The 19,539-nt window shown below is 39.6% G+C and overlaps 3 protein-coding genes across 5 annotated transcripts; 1 reads left to right on the top strand and 2 right to left on the bottom strand.

Annotated features, from left to right (window-relative positions):
• Window positions 1–188: 188 nt before the first annotated feature.
• On the bottom strand, window positions 189–6,846 carry LOC109992582 (ankyrin repeat and SOCS box protein 2). Of its 3 annotated transcripts, none has more exons than XM_065966043.1 (9): window positions 6,233–6,846; window positions 5,528–5,706; window positions 3,036–3,205; window positions 2,737–2,892; window positions 2,406–2,651; window positions 2,150–2,321; window positions 1,002–1,593; window positions 748–901; window positions 189–607 (listed from the first exon to the last, which is right to left on the bottom strand). In XM_065966043.1, exons 2-9 carry the CDS (start codon window positions 5,644–5,646, stop codon window positions 477–479), a joined length of 1,740 nt encoding a protein of 579 aa, XP_065822115.1. In that variant the 5' UTR covers window positions 5,647–5,706; window positions 6,233–6,846; the 3' UTR covers window positions 189–476. The 3 variants fall into 3 exon arrangements, with proteins under 3 accessions (XP_065822115.1, XP_029135407.2, XP_065822114.1); XM_029279574.2 differs by having other exon boundaries at window positions 5,528–5,703; XM_065966042.1 differs by lacking the exons at window positions 5,528–5,706; window positions 6,233–6,846 and adding an exon at window positions 3,528–4,137.
• A 271-nt stretch (window positions 6,847–7,117) lies between these two features.
• si:ch1073-416d2.4 (GRIP and coiled-coil domain-containing protein 2) lies at window positions 7,118–13,987 on the top strand. The gene is made up of 13 exons (XM_065966044.1): window positions 7,118–7,528; window positions 7,647–7,692; window positions 7,856–8,032; window positions 8,958–9,115; window positions 9,198–9,280; window positions 9,386–9,558; window positions 9,644–9,754; window positions 9,851–9,967; window positions 12,087–12,167; window positions 12,250–12,368; window positions 12,452–12,536; window positions 13,215–13,406; window positions 13,555–13,987. The coding sequence occupies exons 1-13, from the start codon at window positions 7,422–7,424 to the stop codon at window positions 13,759–13,761; spliced, it is 1,656 nt and encodes a 551-aa protein (XP_065822116.1). The 5' UTR covers window positions 7,118–7,421; the 3' UTR covers window positions 13,762–13,987.
• Window positions 13,845–19,198, bottom strand: ddx24 (DEAD (Asp-Glu-Ala-Asp) box helicase 24). Its single transcript, XM_020645270.3, has 9 exons — window positions 19,075–19,198; window positions 17,867–18,859; window positions 17,318–17,776; window positions 17,078–17,231; window positions 15,355–15,867; window positions 14,863–14,938; window positions 14,554–14,742; window positions 14,337–14,466; window positions 13,845–14,253 (listed from the first exon to the last, which is right to left on the bottom strand). The coding sequence occupies exons 2-9, from the start codon at window positions 18,852–18,854 to the stop codon at window positions 13,985–13,987; spliced, it is 2,778 nt and encodes a 925-aa protein (XP_020500926.2). The 5' UTR covers window positions 18,855–18,859; window positions 19,075–19,198; the 3' UTR covers window positions 13,845–13,984.
• Window positions 19,199–19,539: the final 341 nt, after the last annotated feature.

Here is a 19,539-nt window from a genome sequence, read left to right as displayed (position 1 = left end):
ATCTGACAGTAAGTTTAAAGGTTTCTACTTTTAGGTTCCTACAGAAAACAACTGCTCTTTTTTTAAGTACCAAAAGTCATGCAAATAAAGAAACACATCCTGTTTTAGTTTCCTCTTCATCTATGAGAATAGAACGTGGGATGTAGATAGTTATTTTCTTTGTCAAAGTAATGTTTGATATAGGCACATTTGAAACAATGACTTTTATTTTTAAATAAATGATTTTACTTCTCTCCGGAACTCCTTTGGGCATTGGATCATATTCACTTCACTAAGAAACTACAAAACATTTCTGACTGACACATTAAAGCCACTCTTTGTCACATTACAAAGTTTATAAATAGATATGTCATACATAAAGAGCTGCTTTGAGACCATTTAAAGATTTCAGGTATTAGATGCAACTAAAAAAAGAAACCCAAAATGATAAATTTAGTCCCATCTCTGATGCATATTGTTTTGACTTCATCTGAGAGTCAGTCAGCATGGCTCAGGTATCTGATCAGTCTGTCTGGCAGAGGTAGACTTGTGAGAGATTTCAGTCTGTGTCTCCCCATTTGACTCCGAATACTAAATCTGCAGAGGTGCAGCAGCGGACGAGGAGACACTGCGGACAAGACAGACAAACAAGAGAAAGGCGATTGTCATGTTCATACTTGTAGACTGGATTTGTGTTGTATGCACATGTGAGGAAGTAAAGGAGATATATTAGCATGTTCATCTGTAAATAATTAATGGGAAACTTACATGACTTCCTCTTTACAGCGAGCCATTCTTTCCGGCTGTCCAGCAGTTCATTGAGCTTGCTGCACAGCTGAACATGAGCAACATGCTCAAACAGCAGGTCTATGATTGGTCCTGCTGATTTACACACCACTGGTGTTGAGATCCACTCACAGAACTGAAGAAAAAGATCATTAAAAAGTTTAGTCATGTTCAGCTTCAGTAACTGGGATATTCTTTTTAATGGTTTTCTTGGGGGGGGGGGGGGGGTTCCACACCTGTGTTGCTCTCTCTGGTGGCTCACTGCAGTCTAAAGGAAGCAGATTGTCATATCCATTGCTGCCAACAGTTCTTATATGTGTTTCTCCCGATGTTGGGTGAGGGACGTTTCCGTATGTGCAGTTAAAACAGGAGAGAGCATCGCAGCCATTTTCCAAAAGGCACTTGAGTAAAGGCAGATTATTCATGCAAAGTGCAACAACAGCAGGAAATGTTGTAGAATAAGACGGGATTTTGGCCGCAATGTCAGCCCCTCTGTCCAGCAGTAGGGACATAGTGTGGACACTGCCTCGCCGCACAGCCATGAGTAGAGGACTGACAGGGTCAAGGTTTAGACTAGCTCCTGCATTCAGCAACACCTCTGCTGTCTGAGTGCTGCCATTGGCGATAGCAATGTAAAGGGCTGTTGCACGTCGGTCAGCATACTGGAGGGAGTGAGTGTGGGAGAGAGTGGCGTTTACATCTGCACCTGTCTTGAGAAGCACAGCTGCCACTGTGTGTCTGTCGTGCTCTGCTGCCAGGTGGAGGGGGCTGACGCAATTGTGACGAAGCAGGGCTCGACTCGTCACTGAGACCAGCATGGACACAATCCTTAACACAAAGCAAGGACGTTAGCAACACAAAAATACAAGACAACAAGAAATTCAAAGCAGTTTCTTTAAGTTTTTGCATATGAAGTAGAATTTCTGGACAACATTGGCATACGGGTACTTATTTAAGTGTTTTGCACAAATAGCAACATCCTTGGACTTTTTTTTTTTTTTTTACACATTTGACAGTGTTAAAACCTGAAATTCAAATCAATGTTTTTTTAGGCAACAGCAAACATAAAATCAAACATCTGAAGGATTCACAAGTATTACATTTAAGGCAATTGGTTTGAAACAGATCTGAGTGAATCAAAGGTTTTACTTGTAAATCAATTAGTAATACCAAGAAATATTTCACATTCCCTTAAAAGTAATGAACTAATCTCTACTTATTGTTTTCAAACAACTCAAATAAAATCCACTTTAATGCAGGTGTAACATGACATCATATAGAAAACTCCAGAGGGGGTGAATACTTCTGTGAGGCACTGTAAGATTTCATGCATGATTTCTGTTCTATTGATATGTTATTAACACAGTACTACATGTAAACTTACGTATGGTGTCCATACTGGGCAGCAACATGCAGGGGCAGCAGTCCTGAGTTTGTTGTTTTGTTTGCATCTGCATTTTTGGTCAACAGCACTGCCACACTTTCATTGTGGCCATTTTTACTTGCTTCATGCAGAGCTGTGACACCATCAAGAGTCTGCATGTTCACATCTGCACCTGAAGAAAATAATATTTCCTTTAAAACGGTAAAAACTGGAAGAGAAACACACAAATGGGGAACAACTTTGTGCCTCAAATTACCTTTCCCAACAAGATAACAGAGTGCCCTTGTCTGTCCTTGCTGAGCAGCTACAATGAGCGGTGTGATGCAGTAGGTGTTGGGTGGATTGATTGTAGCCCCGGCTCTTATTAGGATCTCACAGATCTCTGTGTTGTTCCTTGACACAGCCTCATGGAGGGCTGTCCATCCCTGACAACAGCGCTGGTTCACTGAGGCTCCATATGACAGGATGAGGCTCACCATGTCCATGTTCTCCAGCTCACAGGCTACAGACACAGACAAGATACTGATTCATTTCTGAGCAAACTTTTGAAAAATGTCTGTTGTATTCAGTTGATTTCACAGTTGTACCTTTGTATAAAGGGGTTTCTTTGTTCTTGCTGCTGATGTCAGGGTCAGCACCAGCCTCCAAAAGACACTGCACACATGACAAGTGTTCACATGACACAGCAAGCAGCAACGCTGTCTGCTCCTGCAAGGTACGTTTGTCCACTGAACCTGGATGGGCTGGAGCAGATTTCTTGTATTGATTTCACACATCTTAAGTATTTGTTTGCATAGTTTTTCTTTTTAAAACAAACAGGCTATATAAATTGTCTATATAATATATGCATTGTTGTTCTCCAAAAATGATGCTTTCAATGTCTTACTCCTCAGTAGGGTCATCAAGCATTCTGTCTGTCCACAGAAGGAAGCATCATGCAGAGGTATCCATCCATCTTTGTTCTCCTTCAGCAGGCGCAGGGGAGCGGATGCTGCCAGATCATTAACAGCCTTCACATCCCCTCTTCTGATGGCAGAGACCACAGGGTCAACGTCCCTGTAAAGCAGGAAAAAAAATACCTAGGTAAATGTGATTAAGTGTAAATTTACAGGGAACACTCTACATCAGCACTTTGAGGGCTTTAGTTTTTATACAACAATTAACCTTTAACATTTATATTTGGATGATAATATTATTTTTTCAGCTTTAATATTACCTTGATACAGAATTCTAAATGTTAGGGTATTAAATAGGCTAAATGAAGATTGTACGTGATTTACTTAGCCGATATTCTTCTATGCAGTAGGAGTCTCCACACACACTACCGGACACACACAGACACATGCAGCCTCGGTGTGAAACCCAACAAAAGACTCACTCCGGCTCTGACGTTACGTCGCTCTGACCGTCTCCTCCCCTGTCTCCTCGCCGTCGCATCACAACATTACTACATTTACCTCCGGCATTACGAAACTGAGATAAATATTCAGAATAGCTAAATTTCGTCATGTCTGAGTGTTAATCTTAAAGCAGTGTTCTGTCTATGCAGCGCCGCGCGGGGCTCAGCTGTGCTCTCCCGGATTATTTTGGGACTGTTTTGTCAGGCGGCAGGGTGACGGTTTTCCATATATGCCAAGAGACTCAGACAAGCATAGATAAGGCAAACAGCACAGGAGATAATAGAGTCCAAGCTATGATGTTTCGCTCTGTCTCCGCATAAATTGGCTGAATGGCTTCCGCGTTAACCATCCACATTATTACATTTATGGATGTTAAATAAAGGGCTTCTGTGAAACAATGGGCCTAGTACCAGAGGAGTAACAAGAAACAGGCAATGACTTCTAAATTCCTAAACTGGAAGCTTCATCAATCAGAAGGGGTTTTAAAAGAAATCAGGGCTGTATCCAAGATTTTACACAGGGCTGGGGTCAGTCATGAGTCCCCCCACTGCCACCCGATACCTGAGTTTCAACAGCTACAAAAAAATGTTGGGCTTTTTTGTGACTTTATTTTTTACTAGATTAACAATTGCTATTATTCTTTCAGTAAAATCAATTCCTCCAAATGATTGTTGCAGAGCTGTGTAAATTGTTATTAGCAACTGGTTAAGCTACATACTGCAGCAAGTAGAACCCCTTTTCATATCAAAATGTTAAAATGGCACCGTAATAACATGCAGTAAGTGTAATCAGATACACATAGCCTATATAAGTAATATGTTTATCTGATGAATATATATATAAAAAAACATCTTTAAACTTTTGAATTCCCAAAAAAGAATAGGCTGCCCATTACAGTCCTCTGTGCTCCTGGTGGGCATAATATGATATGAATAACTTTAAGTTAGTGGGATGTTTCATCACCAGAAGAAATGAAGTCATTTTATATCCCTTTTACAAAATTGATTTCCTGTCATGTGCCTCCTAAAAGTGTTCAAATTAAGTGTTACTGGGAGACATAAAGAGCTAATTTTGTCATAGTCTGTCTGTAACAGTGTCTGAAGGGATGCAATAAAGGGGAACGAGTTATGGCTAGTTTTCCAGTCATGTAGGCACAGTGACATATTCATTCAGGTTCATGACCTCTTGGATGAGCTCATGAACATTTATTTTCATTGAGATGTGAATCACCTCATAATAGCTTGTTAATTACACACCAACTCACTCCGTTTTCAGATTTCACAAGATGAAGACATTTTATGATTCACAATCTACAGTGTCTACAGGAAATAAAAGTAATAGCAGCAGCAGTTTAGACCAGCAGATATACTGGTTACATTGTAATGGTCGCTTTTTATGAGGATAAGACTGGCCATCAGCTGACTGGCCATCAGCTGATGAGAAGTATAAGGTCTGTTGTTCCCCGTTATAAAGCTACTCTCTAGATTATATTCACTATGCACTGTAGTACATCCAGTGTGTTACTGTAAATACAACATGTTGAATTACAAGTTTGTTAATGTGATTTCATCATTCATTTCCATTCCCCCTAACCAGATTTTAGTTTTTTTTCAGGAACCACCATTAATGTTTTTGTTGAGTCCAGAGAAAAAGTAAGTTGTACATATCTTAGCAGATTACAATTATTTATTTCACAACCCCCAAGGACCCTTTTCAAAAATAAATATGTCATATTTACTGTGTATACAGTATATGAGGTAATCAACACAGAGAAGGTTTGCTTTTCTCTTTTGAAAGCGAAATATGTTTAACAACTGGTGACACTTTCTAATCCTATAGAATATAAGATAGTGGCATTTTTTTAAACATAAATAATTACCTATTTGGAATTTTCAAAGGGAAACTCACAGGCATGTGATTGATATACTATACCTGTTGTAAAAACATTCCATATCAAAGTAAAACCATGACTCCTCACCTGAGCAAGTTTACTGTTGAGTTGGCTGCATAGAAAGTGAGTGAGCAGACAGCCAGTCTGTCTTTGATGTCCATGTTGAGTCTCTGGTAGAGAGACCTGGATCTGCTGACTGTGATCATCACAGGAGGAGAGGTTTTTCAGTTTAAGGACTCTCACATCCAACAGTGTTCTGCTGTCTTCTCCACAGGTCAGAGATGAAGCCAATGATCCGAGAACAGAAGATCAGAAACAGTCAGTATACATAATGTTTAGAGGAGTATTGAAAATCTCTAAAAACAAATAATAAACCTAAATGCAGGGTAAAACATACACATATACATCCATAGTGTATGAATTATCAGCCAGCCACATTTAACAGAGCTGAAAGCTACACTGACATCAGAGAGCAGCAGCTCAGGCAATGAGCAGAGCTGCCTTTTAAGGGCATGTTCAACAGTGTTTGATTCCCCCTGGTTCTGCTGCTCTAACACTGATGTGAGCATAGTGTAGTACTACAGTAGGTCAAGCAGCATAAAGATTAACATAAACCTCAAGTCAAAGTTTTCTTGCTCAACTTTTACTTTGTTCAATTGGTACTTACAAAGTAAGTTAAGTTTTTCGTTGTACTTTCAAACAAAGATCAAACGCAAAAATATTTAAATGGGGAAATATACACATTTATTTTAAGCTGTGTCATAATAAATCAGAGACCCAGAGTCAACTTACCATATGCCAGTGTTCCTCGTCCACATTCACAGAAGCCGCTTTACATCAAAGATGTGTTGATCCCCCTTATTGCAAGATTAATAGTCCTTCTCACTCTTCTCACTTTCTTCTGTTGTATCTGCTCTTACTGTGACATGTTGACGTATGAAAATGTGCTTTAAACACATGCAACAGTGACCGCTGACTTTCGTTTCACAATCACTTCTTCCTGCACCTACACTGGTGCAGGAAGTTTTTTTTAAGGTTTTTTTTACACAAACAAGTCCTTCAACATGTCTATGCATAGCTGGGGGAATTTGACAGCACAGATGTAGAGCAACTCCCAGAAAAGGTATTTTGAAAAACAATGAAATACTAAATGTTGTCCATTAAACCTTAGGTCTACATATGACCCTTACAGAAGAATGTCGTCATGTCTGATCCTTGCAGTGTTTGCAGTTTATCAACATAAGGCCCATTTCTTAATCATTTGTGAAAGAGGAAGTTTGTTGTCTCTGAGTCAAAAGTGGGTTTCGGACGCTTTGAGAATGAATCTGTGGTTTAGTGCTGTGTGCAACGTTTGCACTGAGAATGACCTTTTCACTGATGAGGACAATAAATGCCAAAATAGTTTATATATTAAACAATTAAACAATTTTGGACGTCTAAGGTGTTTTTTTTTTACAGCTTCTAAAAGGAAACTGGATGAAAAGTTGGGAAGCAGGAGCCCTTATAATTTAATTTTCCTTTATATTCACATTATTTGAAATGGATTTCTGGTCATATGTCAGCGTTAAAGCTTGTAGAGTAAAATAATTTAAGACATGCGCTCTTAACGGAATTGAGTGCACCCCAAATCCTTCCTGGACACTCCAGGTCCAAAGGTTCAACTTGGTTTAGGGTTCGAGGGATTTGGACCCGAGTAAGCGCTCTTAACTTTCTCCCGATATCTGACGATCTCATGCAGACAACAGAACCGCCTCCTTGGCAGTTGCCCTGACAACGGATAAACGATCCCGACAAATTCCCAGCTGTCCTGGCCGCGGTTCCCCAGGAAACAGCTACACAAAATCAAGGACAACATCCGGAAAAGACCCTCCGTCGTCCCTCTTGTCGTCCGAACGTGGAATAACTGCAGAAATAGTAGCCTAAAGTAGAAGCTGTATTTTAAGTTAAGTTCAAAGGTACGCGTATTAAAAGAAAAAAAAACATGACGACCACTTCACTTCCACTTTTAGGAGACAGCGACCCCCGTCTCAGACTGACGGTGGAAAACAAAACAAGAAACATTTTTGTAACACAGTTGGACGACACCAGGTAGGCATGTGTTTAAAACTCACGGCGGAAAACAGTTCAACTTATTTTCTCTTTAATCAACCTACTCTGAATACATTTTTCAAATAAAGAGTGTAACATTTAGTTATTCTCTCCTCAGAGATATGAAAGAGGAAAATGTCAACTACCTACCGGTTGTAACAGAGGTGAGGCAGATAAGTATGTAGTTACAAAAAAAAAAGTGTAATGTCAACTTGTGCATTTATCAGAAATATGTTGCTATTTTAAAAATTACATTTTAGACCATTTTTAGTATATTTTAACTATGGAAAGAGTTTTAAGCAGCTGACATTATTTTCACAAATGCAGACTTCAAGCAGAATTCTTGAGGCAGGAGTAAATACTTTGCAAAAGACCCTGGTCCTGAAGAAACAGGCAGAGTTGGACGAAGTGGACAAGCAGCTGACACTCAAACGCCAAGAGTTTAAGAGAAGTGTGGAGGCTCTGGCTAAGAGAAGATCTGAACTGGAAGTAAAGCAGCAGCAGGTAGTGTAAACTTACTAAAACTACAACCCTGAATTCTGAAGATTCGGGAAGTTGTGTAAAATGTGAATACAAACAGAATGTAAGGATTTTCAAAACATTGAAACCCATATTTCATTCAAATGTTGAAACTGATAAGTGTTGTTGTTTTGAAAAATTATATGCTCTTTTTTTCCCAATTTGACGCCAACACCATGTTGGAGAAGTGGAAAATTGTTAACAAATAAAGGACACCCCATTCTCCAGGCTAAAGAGGAGAGAGACCATCTAGCTTGAAATCAGTGCTCAGTTCAAAAGTCAGCATCCGTGGTATAATGTAACCTGCACTTTTGTGGAAGCTGAACCATATATATATATTCTGCCAAATAAAATACTTTTTTTTTACCATGGGGGTCTTAACTTATTTCAGCATGACAATGCAGAACCACATTCTGGATCTATTACAACAGCATGACTCAGTAATAAAAGAGTCTGGGTGATAGGCTAGCGTTCCTGCAGTCTCAACTTGTCACCCTTTGAAAAAGTTTGGAGTATCATGAAGTTTAAAAAAAGACAAAGGAGACCCTAGCCTGTTGAACAGCTGAAATCATACATTAAGCAAGAATACATTCCACTTAAGAAATGACAGTCAGTGGTAAATATGACCCTGTCCAAACCTTTTTTGAAACATGTTGCTGGCATCAAATTTGAAACAATTTCCCCTAAACAATTACATTTCTCAGTTTTAACATCTGATAGGTTGTCTTTGTGCATTTTCAATTAAATATGGGGTGTCAATCTTTTGAAAATCACAAAATTACGTTTTTATTTACATTTTACACAATGTCCCAACTTTATTGAATTTGTGGTTGTAGTTGAATGTCTGTCTGACATTTACATGACACTGTCATTTTTCAGGAACCTTTTTTTTTTATTTTTTTTTACCCAGACTAAAGACAGGGTGATGAAATTTGAAAAGTTTATGGTGGAAAATGAAGAAAAGCGACGCGGGGCAATGAAGAAGTTTGAGGCTGCACGAGAGCAGAACATTGTGAAACAGAAAGATATTGAAGATCTGACTGAACAGCTGACACAACTCAGAGCCAGGTGAGGACTTTAAACCAAAGCCTTCACAGTAGCATGTTGCTCATTGAGTCATTCCTCACTTTTCCAACATATCAATTCACAGGCATCACATTTTAAAGGGAAGGATTGCAAAATACAAAATCTATGAGGACTACTTGATGAAAACAATAGATAATTTCCCCAGGAGTAAGTTCAAAACTAACTATGTTACCCATTTGCTCTACTTATTCAACTACACAGTAGTCATAAGTGAAATCGTAACCCATATTTTTATTGTTCAACCTTTTCCAGCTTACCTTGACAATGGGTCTGAATCTTTGGTCATGCCCATCATCCGGCGCCATGAAACCCTCTCCATCACCCACCAGCGTCTGCTGCAGCGCCTGGGTCGTCTGGAGGAGGAGGTGGAGCAGAGCCAGCGACAACTTCAGACCATGAAAAAGGAGCAGAGCATCAAAAAACTGGTAAGAAGCACATATTTATCTTGTTAAATGTTTTTCAATTCAAAGTGCTTCTATGAATAAATTGGAGTTTGTATTTGTGTTGCAGAAGGCCAATAAGGAACTGTCTGAACTTCAGAGTGAGTTAGAAACCCTCAAAGAGAAGAACAAGCAGGCAGAGGCTAACCTGCTGATGGAGCAAGGCCTGTCCAGACAGAAAGTATGCCTTCAATATAATGAGTTTGACATTACCCTGAGCCTATTTGCAGAAAGAAAACACAAATAAAATGATATTATATATACCCTCATCACTCAGGTTGAAGGAGTGGGATGCATACTTATGGCAGTTAACAACCTTGCAGAGCAGTGTTATCTTCCTGCATATGGAGCTTTGGAAAACATGAACGTACTTACAAAGATGGACATGGTGAAGGTAATAGCATTAATCAATCACACCAAAATACTAACAATTGTATATTATCGAACCTATTTTAAACTAACCAAAGGTTTCATTTAAGGAGTATGTTCTGGACCTGGCTGACACTGAGAAGAGAGCGAGGAGACTAATGGAGTCTGGATCTGCCATGACGAGCAGAACAGCTCTGACAGACAAAAGAGAGAGGGTGTCCATGAAAAGCATTGGCATTAAAACACTTATCAAAAGTTCAAGTAAAGTCAGCAGAAAGAGTGAGGCAACAAGTTGATGCAACTTTCACAATTCATCTAGGTGTTTCTGCTAACAGTTATCTGTGTGTGTTCACTGTGAACATTCAGTTTGGACCTTTAAAGATTTATTTTTGGGGCTTTTTTTGTCTTTAATTGAGAGATAGGTCAGTGGATAGAGTTGGAAATCAGGGAGAGAGAGAGTGCGGAATGACATGCGGGAAAGGAGCCACAGGCTGGATTTGGACCTGGGCCGCCTGCTTGGAAGACTATAGCCTCCATATATGGGGCGCGCGCACTGGCCACCGCGCCACCCCAGTTTGGACCTTTAAAGCAGTAATGTGACTATCTTTAAAAATGTATCAATCATGGAAAATGAGAAATGCAGTTGAACAGTGTTGAACAAGCTACTAAATGATTGGATAACTTTTGTAAACATGATGTGACAAATGTTGCACTTAAAATTTGTTAAGGGTTTGTAAATAAAGTAATTATGTTTGCGCATCAAGACTTGTCAACATGTGTGCAGGGGGTTGGGGGGGGTCATCATTCATCGTTTTTAAACCAAAAGGTCACAATCAAATGCTATGTGTATGCAAAGTTTGTAATTCTTTCAGATTCAGAGTAGAAATTTAAGAAAAAAAACTTAAATGATGAAGAATTCGGAGTTCATGTTAAAATTCTGCATTTAATTTTTTGAATATAGTTAATATAAAGCAGCAGAGAAAATCTACCTTTTCTATGAATCAATCTAATTTAATTATCAATCAAACAGAACATCAAACATAAGCAACAGACTCAGAGGAAGTTTGTTTTTTTCCCCAATGTTACCAAACACTGCCGTGCAGGGTTTCTACAGCCTTGTAGTTCCCACAGTAATCAACAATTATGCTGCAATGCGGTGGAAGTAGCAAAACATGTTTGTTGATGGGTTTTTTTTGTCTGCAATTTGCATTCCTTAGGATTAAGTGATAATTTGGATGTGAAGCTGTTCACTAGCGTTTTTGTTTTCTGTGAACTCCCTCTGCTATTTTAGTTATGCCCTTAACATTTACAGTCTGTGCTCATGTCTCTATTCAGGAGCAAGACGATCACTCGTGTATTGAACTTCAGGATAGTTATGAAGACTAGTCATAGCCTAAACTTTAAACTATTGAAAAGGGTTTATTTTAAACCCGTTTTTAAAACCACTTTATTGCAGTTAATAATGTAACACTTGTTACTTGTTGTTACTTTGAAGATGATACATTTTGATGATTTTTAGTTGACCAAATAGGCTCAGCCCCTCCTCTAGCAAGCTCATTGAAAATAATAACTTTATATTATCCTAGGTTAATGTTTTAAGTAATGTGAGCCAAGAGGCTTACGTCTTTTCTTCTAAGTAAAATATTAATATTGGTTTTACTATTAACTAGGCTTTAAAGTGGGCTAGATGTATTAATAAATCAATTTAATAGTTTCATTCAATTAATACAAATTAAGTAATAAAAGGAACCTGAGAACAAAAAACACATCTATTGCCCTAACACTAACGTGCTTAATCTTACAGCCTGTTAAACAGTTTCTACTCTATTGAACTTTTAACAACAGTAGCAGACTATGGTGGTCTGACTACAGCACTAAATTAAACCTGTACTGTCTCTTTAACACGAACACGTGGTACGTGCAAACATCCGGTTTTTAGAAAATGGAAATAACATTGCAACAGTATCTGTGACAACCAGCTTTGACGCAGAGTCTTGCCAAACAGTTTTTCTTTCTAACATGGTTTCCATGCTGTTGAAATGTAAAGATATGTCGTGTGGCGACGCGACCATTGAAGATGATGTAATGGCTGTTTTCTTTCTCGCAAATTGAAACGTAGACTATCGTTGTTCGTTTCTCAACAGATGGAGGCTGGCATTCTTGTCTCAAGCAGAGAGGACGTTTCCTCGTTGTTTCCTGAGCAAACGACGGGCCCTAAGTATAAAGTATGCCATTTAGTTGTTGGGGTTATTTACTGCATGTGACCATGTTCATCTCATATTAAACAAGCCTATTGTCCTTTGTTAGGATTTAAGCAGCCAGTTTTCCTCGGTGAGACAAGTGCGTGGGGACGGAAACTGCTTCTATAGAGCCCTCTTCTTTGCACGCTTGGAGTCAGTCCTACACAATGCCAGGGCTCTGCAGAGGTCAGTTATCACTTCAGCCTTCTGTGGAAAAATATTGAATATATCTTCAAATTTAATATGAACTTTACTGGTTTCACTTTCAGATTAAAGGAGAAAATCACTCAAACCTGCCAAGACTTTACTTCTGCGAGATTTGATAAGAGTTCTTTTGAGCACCATCTGGACACAGTAAATAATGCATTTTCTGATACATTCATAACATTTACGTTGTTAGAGAAATAGTGTTTGGACAACCAACAGGAATTGCATTAAGCCTGAGTGATGTTTTTCTTTTGGCCTGCCTAAAGTGCCTGTGATGATTTTTAGGTTTGAGTTGGTTTTGGCGCCCTCTGTGGACAAAGAAGTAGCCCACCTTCTACGTCTTTGCAGATTTTGTCCTGTATTTGCATGATATTGTAACAATTTAGCCCTGCTTTGCATAGAGAGTAAATAAAGACTGTTTCAGTAGCTTGCTGTTAATCACATGGTCTGGCATCTGGAAAACAAATGAAAATTCCCAATTATGATCAATATGGAAATCTGTAAACAGCTGGAATGATCACCATGTAGGAAGTGTTGAACATTTTAAGGAGAAAAGTGAAATAGACTTAAGGCCAAAAAAATCTGGACTGTCGTGAAGGTCCTCAGTTTTTCAGATTGTCCCATTATAAAGGTTTAAGTATCTTAATTGGAGCTGATCACACCAAAAGCCTTCTATATCGACACTTTAGAGTCAGTAATGTGCTTTAAAATCTACAGGTAAAGAAAACCAAACCTTTCAATCACTCTTGTAGAATAACTAAGGATATCTTTTGTTTGTTTTACTTGAGTGTGAAAAATACCTGACTTTTTCCTCTTCTTTTGGAGGTTGTAAATGTTGTCGAGCAGTGCCTGGCAGACATGCAGGAGGACCGGCTGCTCCAGCTCTTTAATGATCAGACGACCTCTGATGGCGTGGTGCAATTTCTCAGGCTGCTCACTTCAGCACACCTCCAAAACCATGCAGACTTCTTCTGTAACTTCGTAGAGGCGCCAAACCTACAAGTCTACTGTCAGCAAGTAAGTCACTAAGTGTTTTGCTGCCATCTAGCGAAAACATTATTATTATTTTTTTTTACTAGACAGTCATCTGTTCAAGTTGTTACAAATAATATTCAGAAAATAGTAAAACTTTGGGTGGGGTAATGAGTTTGTTCCCTTTCTACAGGAGGTGGAGGCCATGGCAATGGAGAGTGATCATGTGGACATCTTAGCTCTTTCACAGGCTCTGGATATCTGCATCCACATCGTCTCTATGGAGGGAGATGAGCATCAGTTGGCTCACCACATCATTCCAGAGGGGGCCGAACCTTCAGTGCACCTCCTCTACCAGACATCACACTACAACATTCTCTACCCAAGGCCGCAACATTGACCAGTGATCCACAAGGACTCTGCATGACTCAGGGACATTCATTTGCAGTGGGGAAAAAAATCAATTAAAAAAAAAAAATCAAGTGAGCTTCCGGACACTCATTTTTTATAAAATCTTGCAGTGTAAACAGTTAGATGGCACAATAATTATTTAAATGAATCAAACTGCCATGTAAAAATAATACATACATTCTGTCAAAGAATTAAATGTTTTCTGTTACATGTCACTGTTGTTCTTTCTTTTGCGTTTTCTGCTTTAATCGGGCACCTCTCTTTAACGCCTGTTTCTTCCCCTGTAAAGAAACGCTGGTGAGGGCACTCTCCTTCCCAGCCAGAGGCAGGTTAGGCAGGGAGAGCTTTCCCATCTGTGTTGGGTACTTGGTCTTAATCGTGTTCTTGAACACTGTCTGGGAGATCAGATGCTTCAGATGCTTTTTCATCCCTTTCACCATCTTCTGCTGCTCTCTGTCTGCGTCCTCATCCTTTGCTCCGCCTGCGGACATTGATAGCATTTGTAGTTGTTTGTATTTGCATTTTTTAAGCAGACTAAATATGCTACAAAAGATTTTGTTTTACCGATTAAAAGATCATCATCCAGGTCCACCTCTAGGGCCTCTGCAGCCTGTCTGAACCAGGAGTTATGATGCTTCTGTCTGCTGTTGTGGAACTCGATCTTCTCTATCTGTCTGGCCAAGTTTACTCGCTCCTGTGGAGGGACGATCTCGACAGTTAACATCAAATATAATCTCTTTAGAGTCACAACAACACAGTAGACCTCAGTACTGGGTCTCACCTTGATTGCTTCCATGCATTTGGTCTCGATGGGGAACATGGGGAGGTCCTCGTCTTTCCCGAGAGTCTTGTAAATCTTTTTGAAGTTCATCATGTCGTCTGGGCCTATCAGTAGCAAACTGAGACCCTCTTTGGTGGCTCTCGCTGTTCTGCCGCTTCGATGTATGTAGGTCTCAGATGTCCTGGGGACCTAGGTCATGTCACATTTGATTAGTTGACTTGTTCGTAGGCCAATGATACTTAAATTAAAACAATGAGTATCAGGATTTAAATGAAAAATAAACGCTATAGACAAGTCCCTAAGGTTTACCTGGTAGTGAATAACATGCTGAACATTGGGAATATCCAGTCCTCTGGCTGCCACATCTGTAGTTAGCAGGATACAGCTGTGAAGGAAGAAAAAATAAATCAATACAACAGAATAATGTAAGTGGTTGAATCTCTGTGAGATCAAAATATAAGATTCCTTATATTTGAATGCACAGGCCAATGCGACCGACCAGTAAATAAAGATTCTTTCTGTCACATTTAACAATTTCAAAATCAGTTAGGGAATTTATTTCGCTTTACAAAACTGCTCATTTACACAATTGTGAATAAAAATGTATCCTTTAAGCATGTGTTTATGTAAAAACTAAATGATAGAATCGAGGCCTTTTCTTGCATATACGTAAATACCCATAAGCTCTTCGCTGTATTTAACATGGTTTTATCTTTCTTTTATAGGGTCATAATAACTAAATAAGTATAAACCTTGACCTAATTCTTTGAGATTGTTTCTGCAGCTGTATACAAAGCTCACCTCTCCCTCTCAGCAAACCTCTCCAGGTTTTTGAGGCGTTGTTTCTGGTGCATGTTAGCATGAAGGGGCAGTGGTGTAATGTCCAAAATAACCAGCAGGGAGTTCAACCTCTTGATACAGTCTATACTGTTAGCGAACACCATGGTGCGGCCTGGATACTGCAGCAGGAAATAGTAAAGGTAGAAGTCCTTCTCCTCCTTCTGGCAGTGGATAGTGGTCTCTATCAGGGTCTCCACAGTTGCCTCCTTCCTGGTGAGGTCAACAATTTTTGGTTTGGACTTGATCCCCACTTTCTCCATGAGTATTTCAAGCCTGCTCCTCTTGTCAAGGTTCTTCTTTTTCTTCTGCAGGAGGCGCGTTGGCAGGCTATGAGCCATCGTCAGCGTGGCCGAGAAGACAAATGTTTGTCTCATGGGATTAAAGTGTACCGTGTTCAACATCTCCAGCAGACTCTCCAGCTCTGCAAAGTGGCCTCGCTCTACCATGCGATCTGCTTCATCAATGACCAAGCACCTGAAGAAAAAAACATGAGCACAGGGAGATATTGAAGGGTAGAATGAAAATCACCAATAATACTACTGATGCTGCTAAGATACACATGCAACTCAGACAAAGTAGAGTTAAGCACAGGGACACCACCTACAAATAGCTATAATGTTTCTACAGTCAATGATAGGACCTTTTGATTAATTCATCCTGATGTTTTATTTAAGGCCCTATCGGACATTTATATTAAACTAAAGTTGTGTCTGTGTTTAAACCCCTTAATGCAGCAGTCGTTACAGAGCTTTTCAAGTAGAGTTTACATTGTTCTTTGGTTGAATCCTGTTTAGTCCCACTTCACAAGAAAACTGGTTGTTGTGCTTCCTCCTGACCAATTTACAAAACTTCAAGAACCCAAACAAATAACACAACAAATGAGACGATGACGAGAATCCAGTGCTACAGTTTACTGACTTTTAGTAATTATATGATCATATATTATTTTTTTCCAAACGGTCACGACTCTAAGTCATTTCATCTTTTGAATAAGATAGATACTCTGTAGTTTTACATCAGCCTAATCTGAAAATGTGACATTTAAGATTGTTGCATTTGATAGGTGTGTATTTTGAACATGCTTTAGGGTAAATTGTTTCAGTCCAGTTGAAACACCTGAAATATCATTCAACTTCATCTTGCTCTTAATCAATTAAATCATTTTTCAAATATGCGTTTGGGTTGACTGGTTTATTATAGTAATTATCCAACAGCCAATGATATTAGCCAAATTCTATTAACCAACAACTTGTTTTCCTCACCAGTTCAAAGTGAAGAAAACACACCATACATGGTCAGTGCTGTTTAATGTTCCCACACAAATGGTAACAAAAATATTTAAATCATTTTTGCCGTTTGCAGTTGATTTCCAATTTCTAGAAATGTCAACTACTGGAAAACTGGCAACAATTTATGTTGATATATAATAAAAAATATATAATTGTCATTATGTAAATAATGTCAAATAACATTACTGCAGTCGTTGTTCTACATGTGTGATGACCTTTATCAGATGATTTATTGAGGTACAATGCGACTTAGTGTAGTGACAAACATTTTTTGTTTAACCGGGTTTTTAAATTTTGCACAAACTAAACCTACAATATATTGATCTCTGAAAACAAAGGATTTAATTTTGCATGTTGCAAAATCCAAACGAGACAGGGTTTGAATTGTGACTCACCTGAGCTGTCTCAAGTTCAGCAGGTGTGGATGCCTCTCTTTGATCAAGTCCCACAGACGTCCTGGAGTGGCAATAATGATCTCTGGTCTTCTCTTCAGCATTCGTCTTTGTTTCTGTTGAGCCATACCACCCACCACGATCGCTGTTGTGATATCTGCAGAAAAACAACAGCTTCATGGTTGACATTCAGAACTTTGTACAACTGATTCAGAAAGACATCACTAAGCTTTAAGAACGTACCTGTGTATTTTGCAACAGCATCAATGTGGTGTTTGACCTGAACAGCCAGCTCTCTGGTCGGAGTGAGCACCAATCCGAGCAGAGGCTGACTCCGCCCACCAGCTGTTTGTTCTTCATCTTCAGCGTCGGGGTTAATGTCAACATCTGTATTTTCGATTTCCTGAACACACCTGAGTTTCACATCATTATCTTTTTCTCCAAGGCCATCATCATCTTCACTTTCATGTTCGCCTGAGTCGCTGTGATCCTGCTTCGTGATACGTTCACTCTCCTCTTCCTCGGCCCCCACTTCTTCTTCCTCCTCCTCCTCTTCTGAGGACTCCTCTACAGATGGTAAATACAAACTCTCAACCTTTGGGGAAGCTTCGATGTTATCATCCAGAGGCTTTTCTGAACCGTTCCTCCACTCCAGGATGGCGTGAATCATAGGAATGCCAAACGCCAACGTTTTCCCACTTCCTGTAATGACAGCGCTCACATTAGGCTCACTTACAGAACTATTAGCACCGATTTTTACTGGACAAAAGAGCAAAGAGTGTTTTATCTTACCTGTCTCAGCCGCCCCCAGTATATCCATCCGATCCCTGATAGCGGAAGGCAAAGTAAGAGCTTGAATAGGGGTTGGTGATCCAAACCCAAGACTGCTCATTGCATTTAGCACAGATGAGGGAACAAACAGATCCTTCCATGCACTCATGTCAACGTTTTTGCCATCAGAGCCAGAGCGAGCTGCATTTGTCCAATTTTTCTGTTGCTTCTTGGCGGGCTTTGCTGCTTTGTCTTGAGTGGATTTTTCTTCTTCCACGGCTTGAAGTTCTGATGGAGACTCCTGGTTTGGCTCGGCGTCTGGGGTTTCATCTTCTTGCTGTTGCTTCTGTTTTTTTCTATTTTTCTTCCTTTTCTTGACATTCTTTTCTTGTTTTGTTTCAGCATCAGGTTCTGAGCGACTTATTGTATCTTTTAAAGTATCCTTTTCTGCTGTTTCCTCTTTCCCTTCAGTCTCGCCTGGAGCTACGACCTCCTGTGTAACATCTGAAGAAATGTCATCTTGTTGCACTGATTCCTCTGCAGCCAGTTTCTTATTTTTCCTCTTCTTGGCTTTTTTCTCGACAGGTTCACCCGTTTCCTCCTCCACTTTGACAGGTTCAGCCTTTTCCTCCTCCACTTTGACAGGTTCTGCCTTTTCCCCCTCCACTTTGCTGTCCACAGCCACACTAAGTCCAGTCTTTTCTCCCTCGCTGGCTTTCCTTTTCTTCGCCGCCTTCTTCTTCTTCACCTCCTCCTTCTTCTTCTTCTTCTTCTCCTCCTTCTTCTTCAGTTCTCTTGCTGCTTTAGCTGCAGCCTTTTCGGAGTCAACCAGACTGTAACTTTCCAGCTCCTCAAAACACACCAGACCCTCCAAGCCCTCCTCAGAAAAGAGACTGGGATCCAGCGCTACAGCTTTCCAGCTCCCTTTCATGTGGACGCTCCGTTTGGCTTTTTTCATCAGCCCGGAGGACACACGCTTGTTTGTCGGCCTCATCTTCTTTGTCTTCATTCTACCTACAATCAAACCGAGTTAGTTCAACTAGTCACACTGCTTCACGTTAACAAAAAAAAACTGGTTAAAGCGTGTGGGTAAAAGTGAGCCAGCTACATCAGCTGTGCAGCGAGGCACTCACACTGTTATCAAAATGCACTCAGTCATATGTCACCACAATGCTACATTAATAACCACACACACTCAGAATTAAAGACAACGTAAAACTGCAGCTCACCTGTCTGTGGTTTTAAGAAATGTCAGTATGCTGTTCCAAACGATACCGTCCACGCACGACACGAGGGCGACGCCATGACAGTGTTGGTCACGTGGTTTGAAAAAACTTTATTTGTCCAACAACACTTGACGTCACACTGGTTTCTTTCCTATAAGGGGAAAAAACATAACTTTCAACTGTCTTCGGAGGTATACCTTATATTTGTTTTATTTTATATCAAAACATATTAATTACCCTCTAAAGCGTTGCTGGTGTTGTCAGACTGTTAATTGAACGCTATTAATAGAAAATGGATCTTAAAACAATGATTGTGTTTTTAATGTTAATGAATATGTTTCATTTCTTTCCCAGAGTCACAGGTTAAATTATGAGCTATTTAAGGACTTTGCTAGACTGTGTAAAACTCAAGATCATCTTTTTTTTTTTTGTCCAGGTGTATAAATCCAAAAAGTAAAATGTGTAATA

Source organism: Labrus bergylta, chromosome 18 (assembly GCF_963930695.1).
Source record: "Labrus bergylta chromosome 18, fLabBer1.1, whole genome shotgun sequence".
Classification (NCBI taxonomy): Eukaryota; Metazoa; Chordata; class Actinopteri; order Labriformes; family Labridae; genus Labrus; species Labrus bergylta.
Note: the sequence above shows the minus strand (reverse complement) of the source record. Positions and strands in the feature narration are given on the sequence as shown.

Bases quoted from the DNA above. Each gene is read 5' to 3' on its own strand.
- LOC109992582 (XM_065966042.1), bottom strand. From the start codon at position 3,658: ATGACGAAATTTAGCTATTCTGAATATTTATCTCAGTTTCGTAATGCC. The intron at 3,206-3,527 runs GTGAGTCTTTTG...CCTGCTTTACAG, and splicing joins GACGTAACGTCAGAGCCGGA to GGACGTTGACCCTGTGGTCT. The intron at 1,594-2,149 runs GTAAGTTTACAT...CTTTGTGTTAAG, and splicing joins GCCCAGTATGGACACCATAC to GATTGTGTCCATGCTGGTCT.
- si:ch1073-416d2.4 (XM_065966044.1), top strand. From the start codon at position 7,422: ATGACGACCACTTCACTTCCACTTTTAGGAGACAGCGACCCCCGTCTC. The intron at 7,529-7,646 runs GTAGGCATGTGT...TTCTCTCCTCAG, and splicing joins ACACAGTTGGACGACACCAG to AGATATGAAAGAGGAAAATG. The intron at 8,033-8,957 runs GTAGTGTAAACT...TTTTTTACCCAG, and splicing joins TGGAAGTAAAGCAGCAGCAG to ACTAAAGACAGGGTGATGAA.
- ddx24 (XM_020645270.3), bottom strand. From the start codon at position 18,854: ATGAAGACAAAGAAGATGAGGCCGACAAACAAGCGTGTGTCCTCCGGG. The intron at 14,939-15,354 runs GTGAGCTTTGTA...CTTCCTTCACAG, and splicing joins AGGTTTGCTGAGAGGGAGAG to CTGTATCCTGCTAACTACAG. The intron at 14,743-14,862 runs GTAAACCTTAGG...GACATGACCTAG, and splicing joins AGCATGTTATTCACTACCAG to GTCCCCAGGACATCTGAGAC.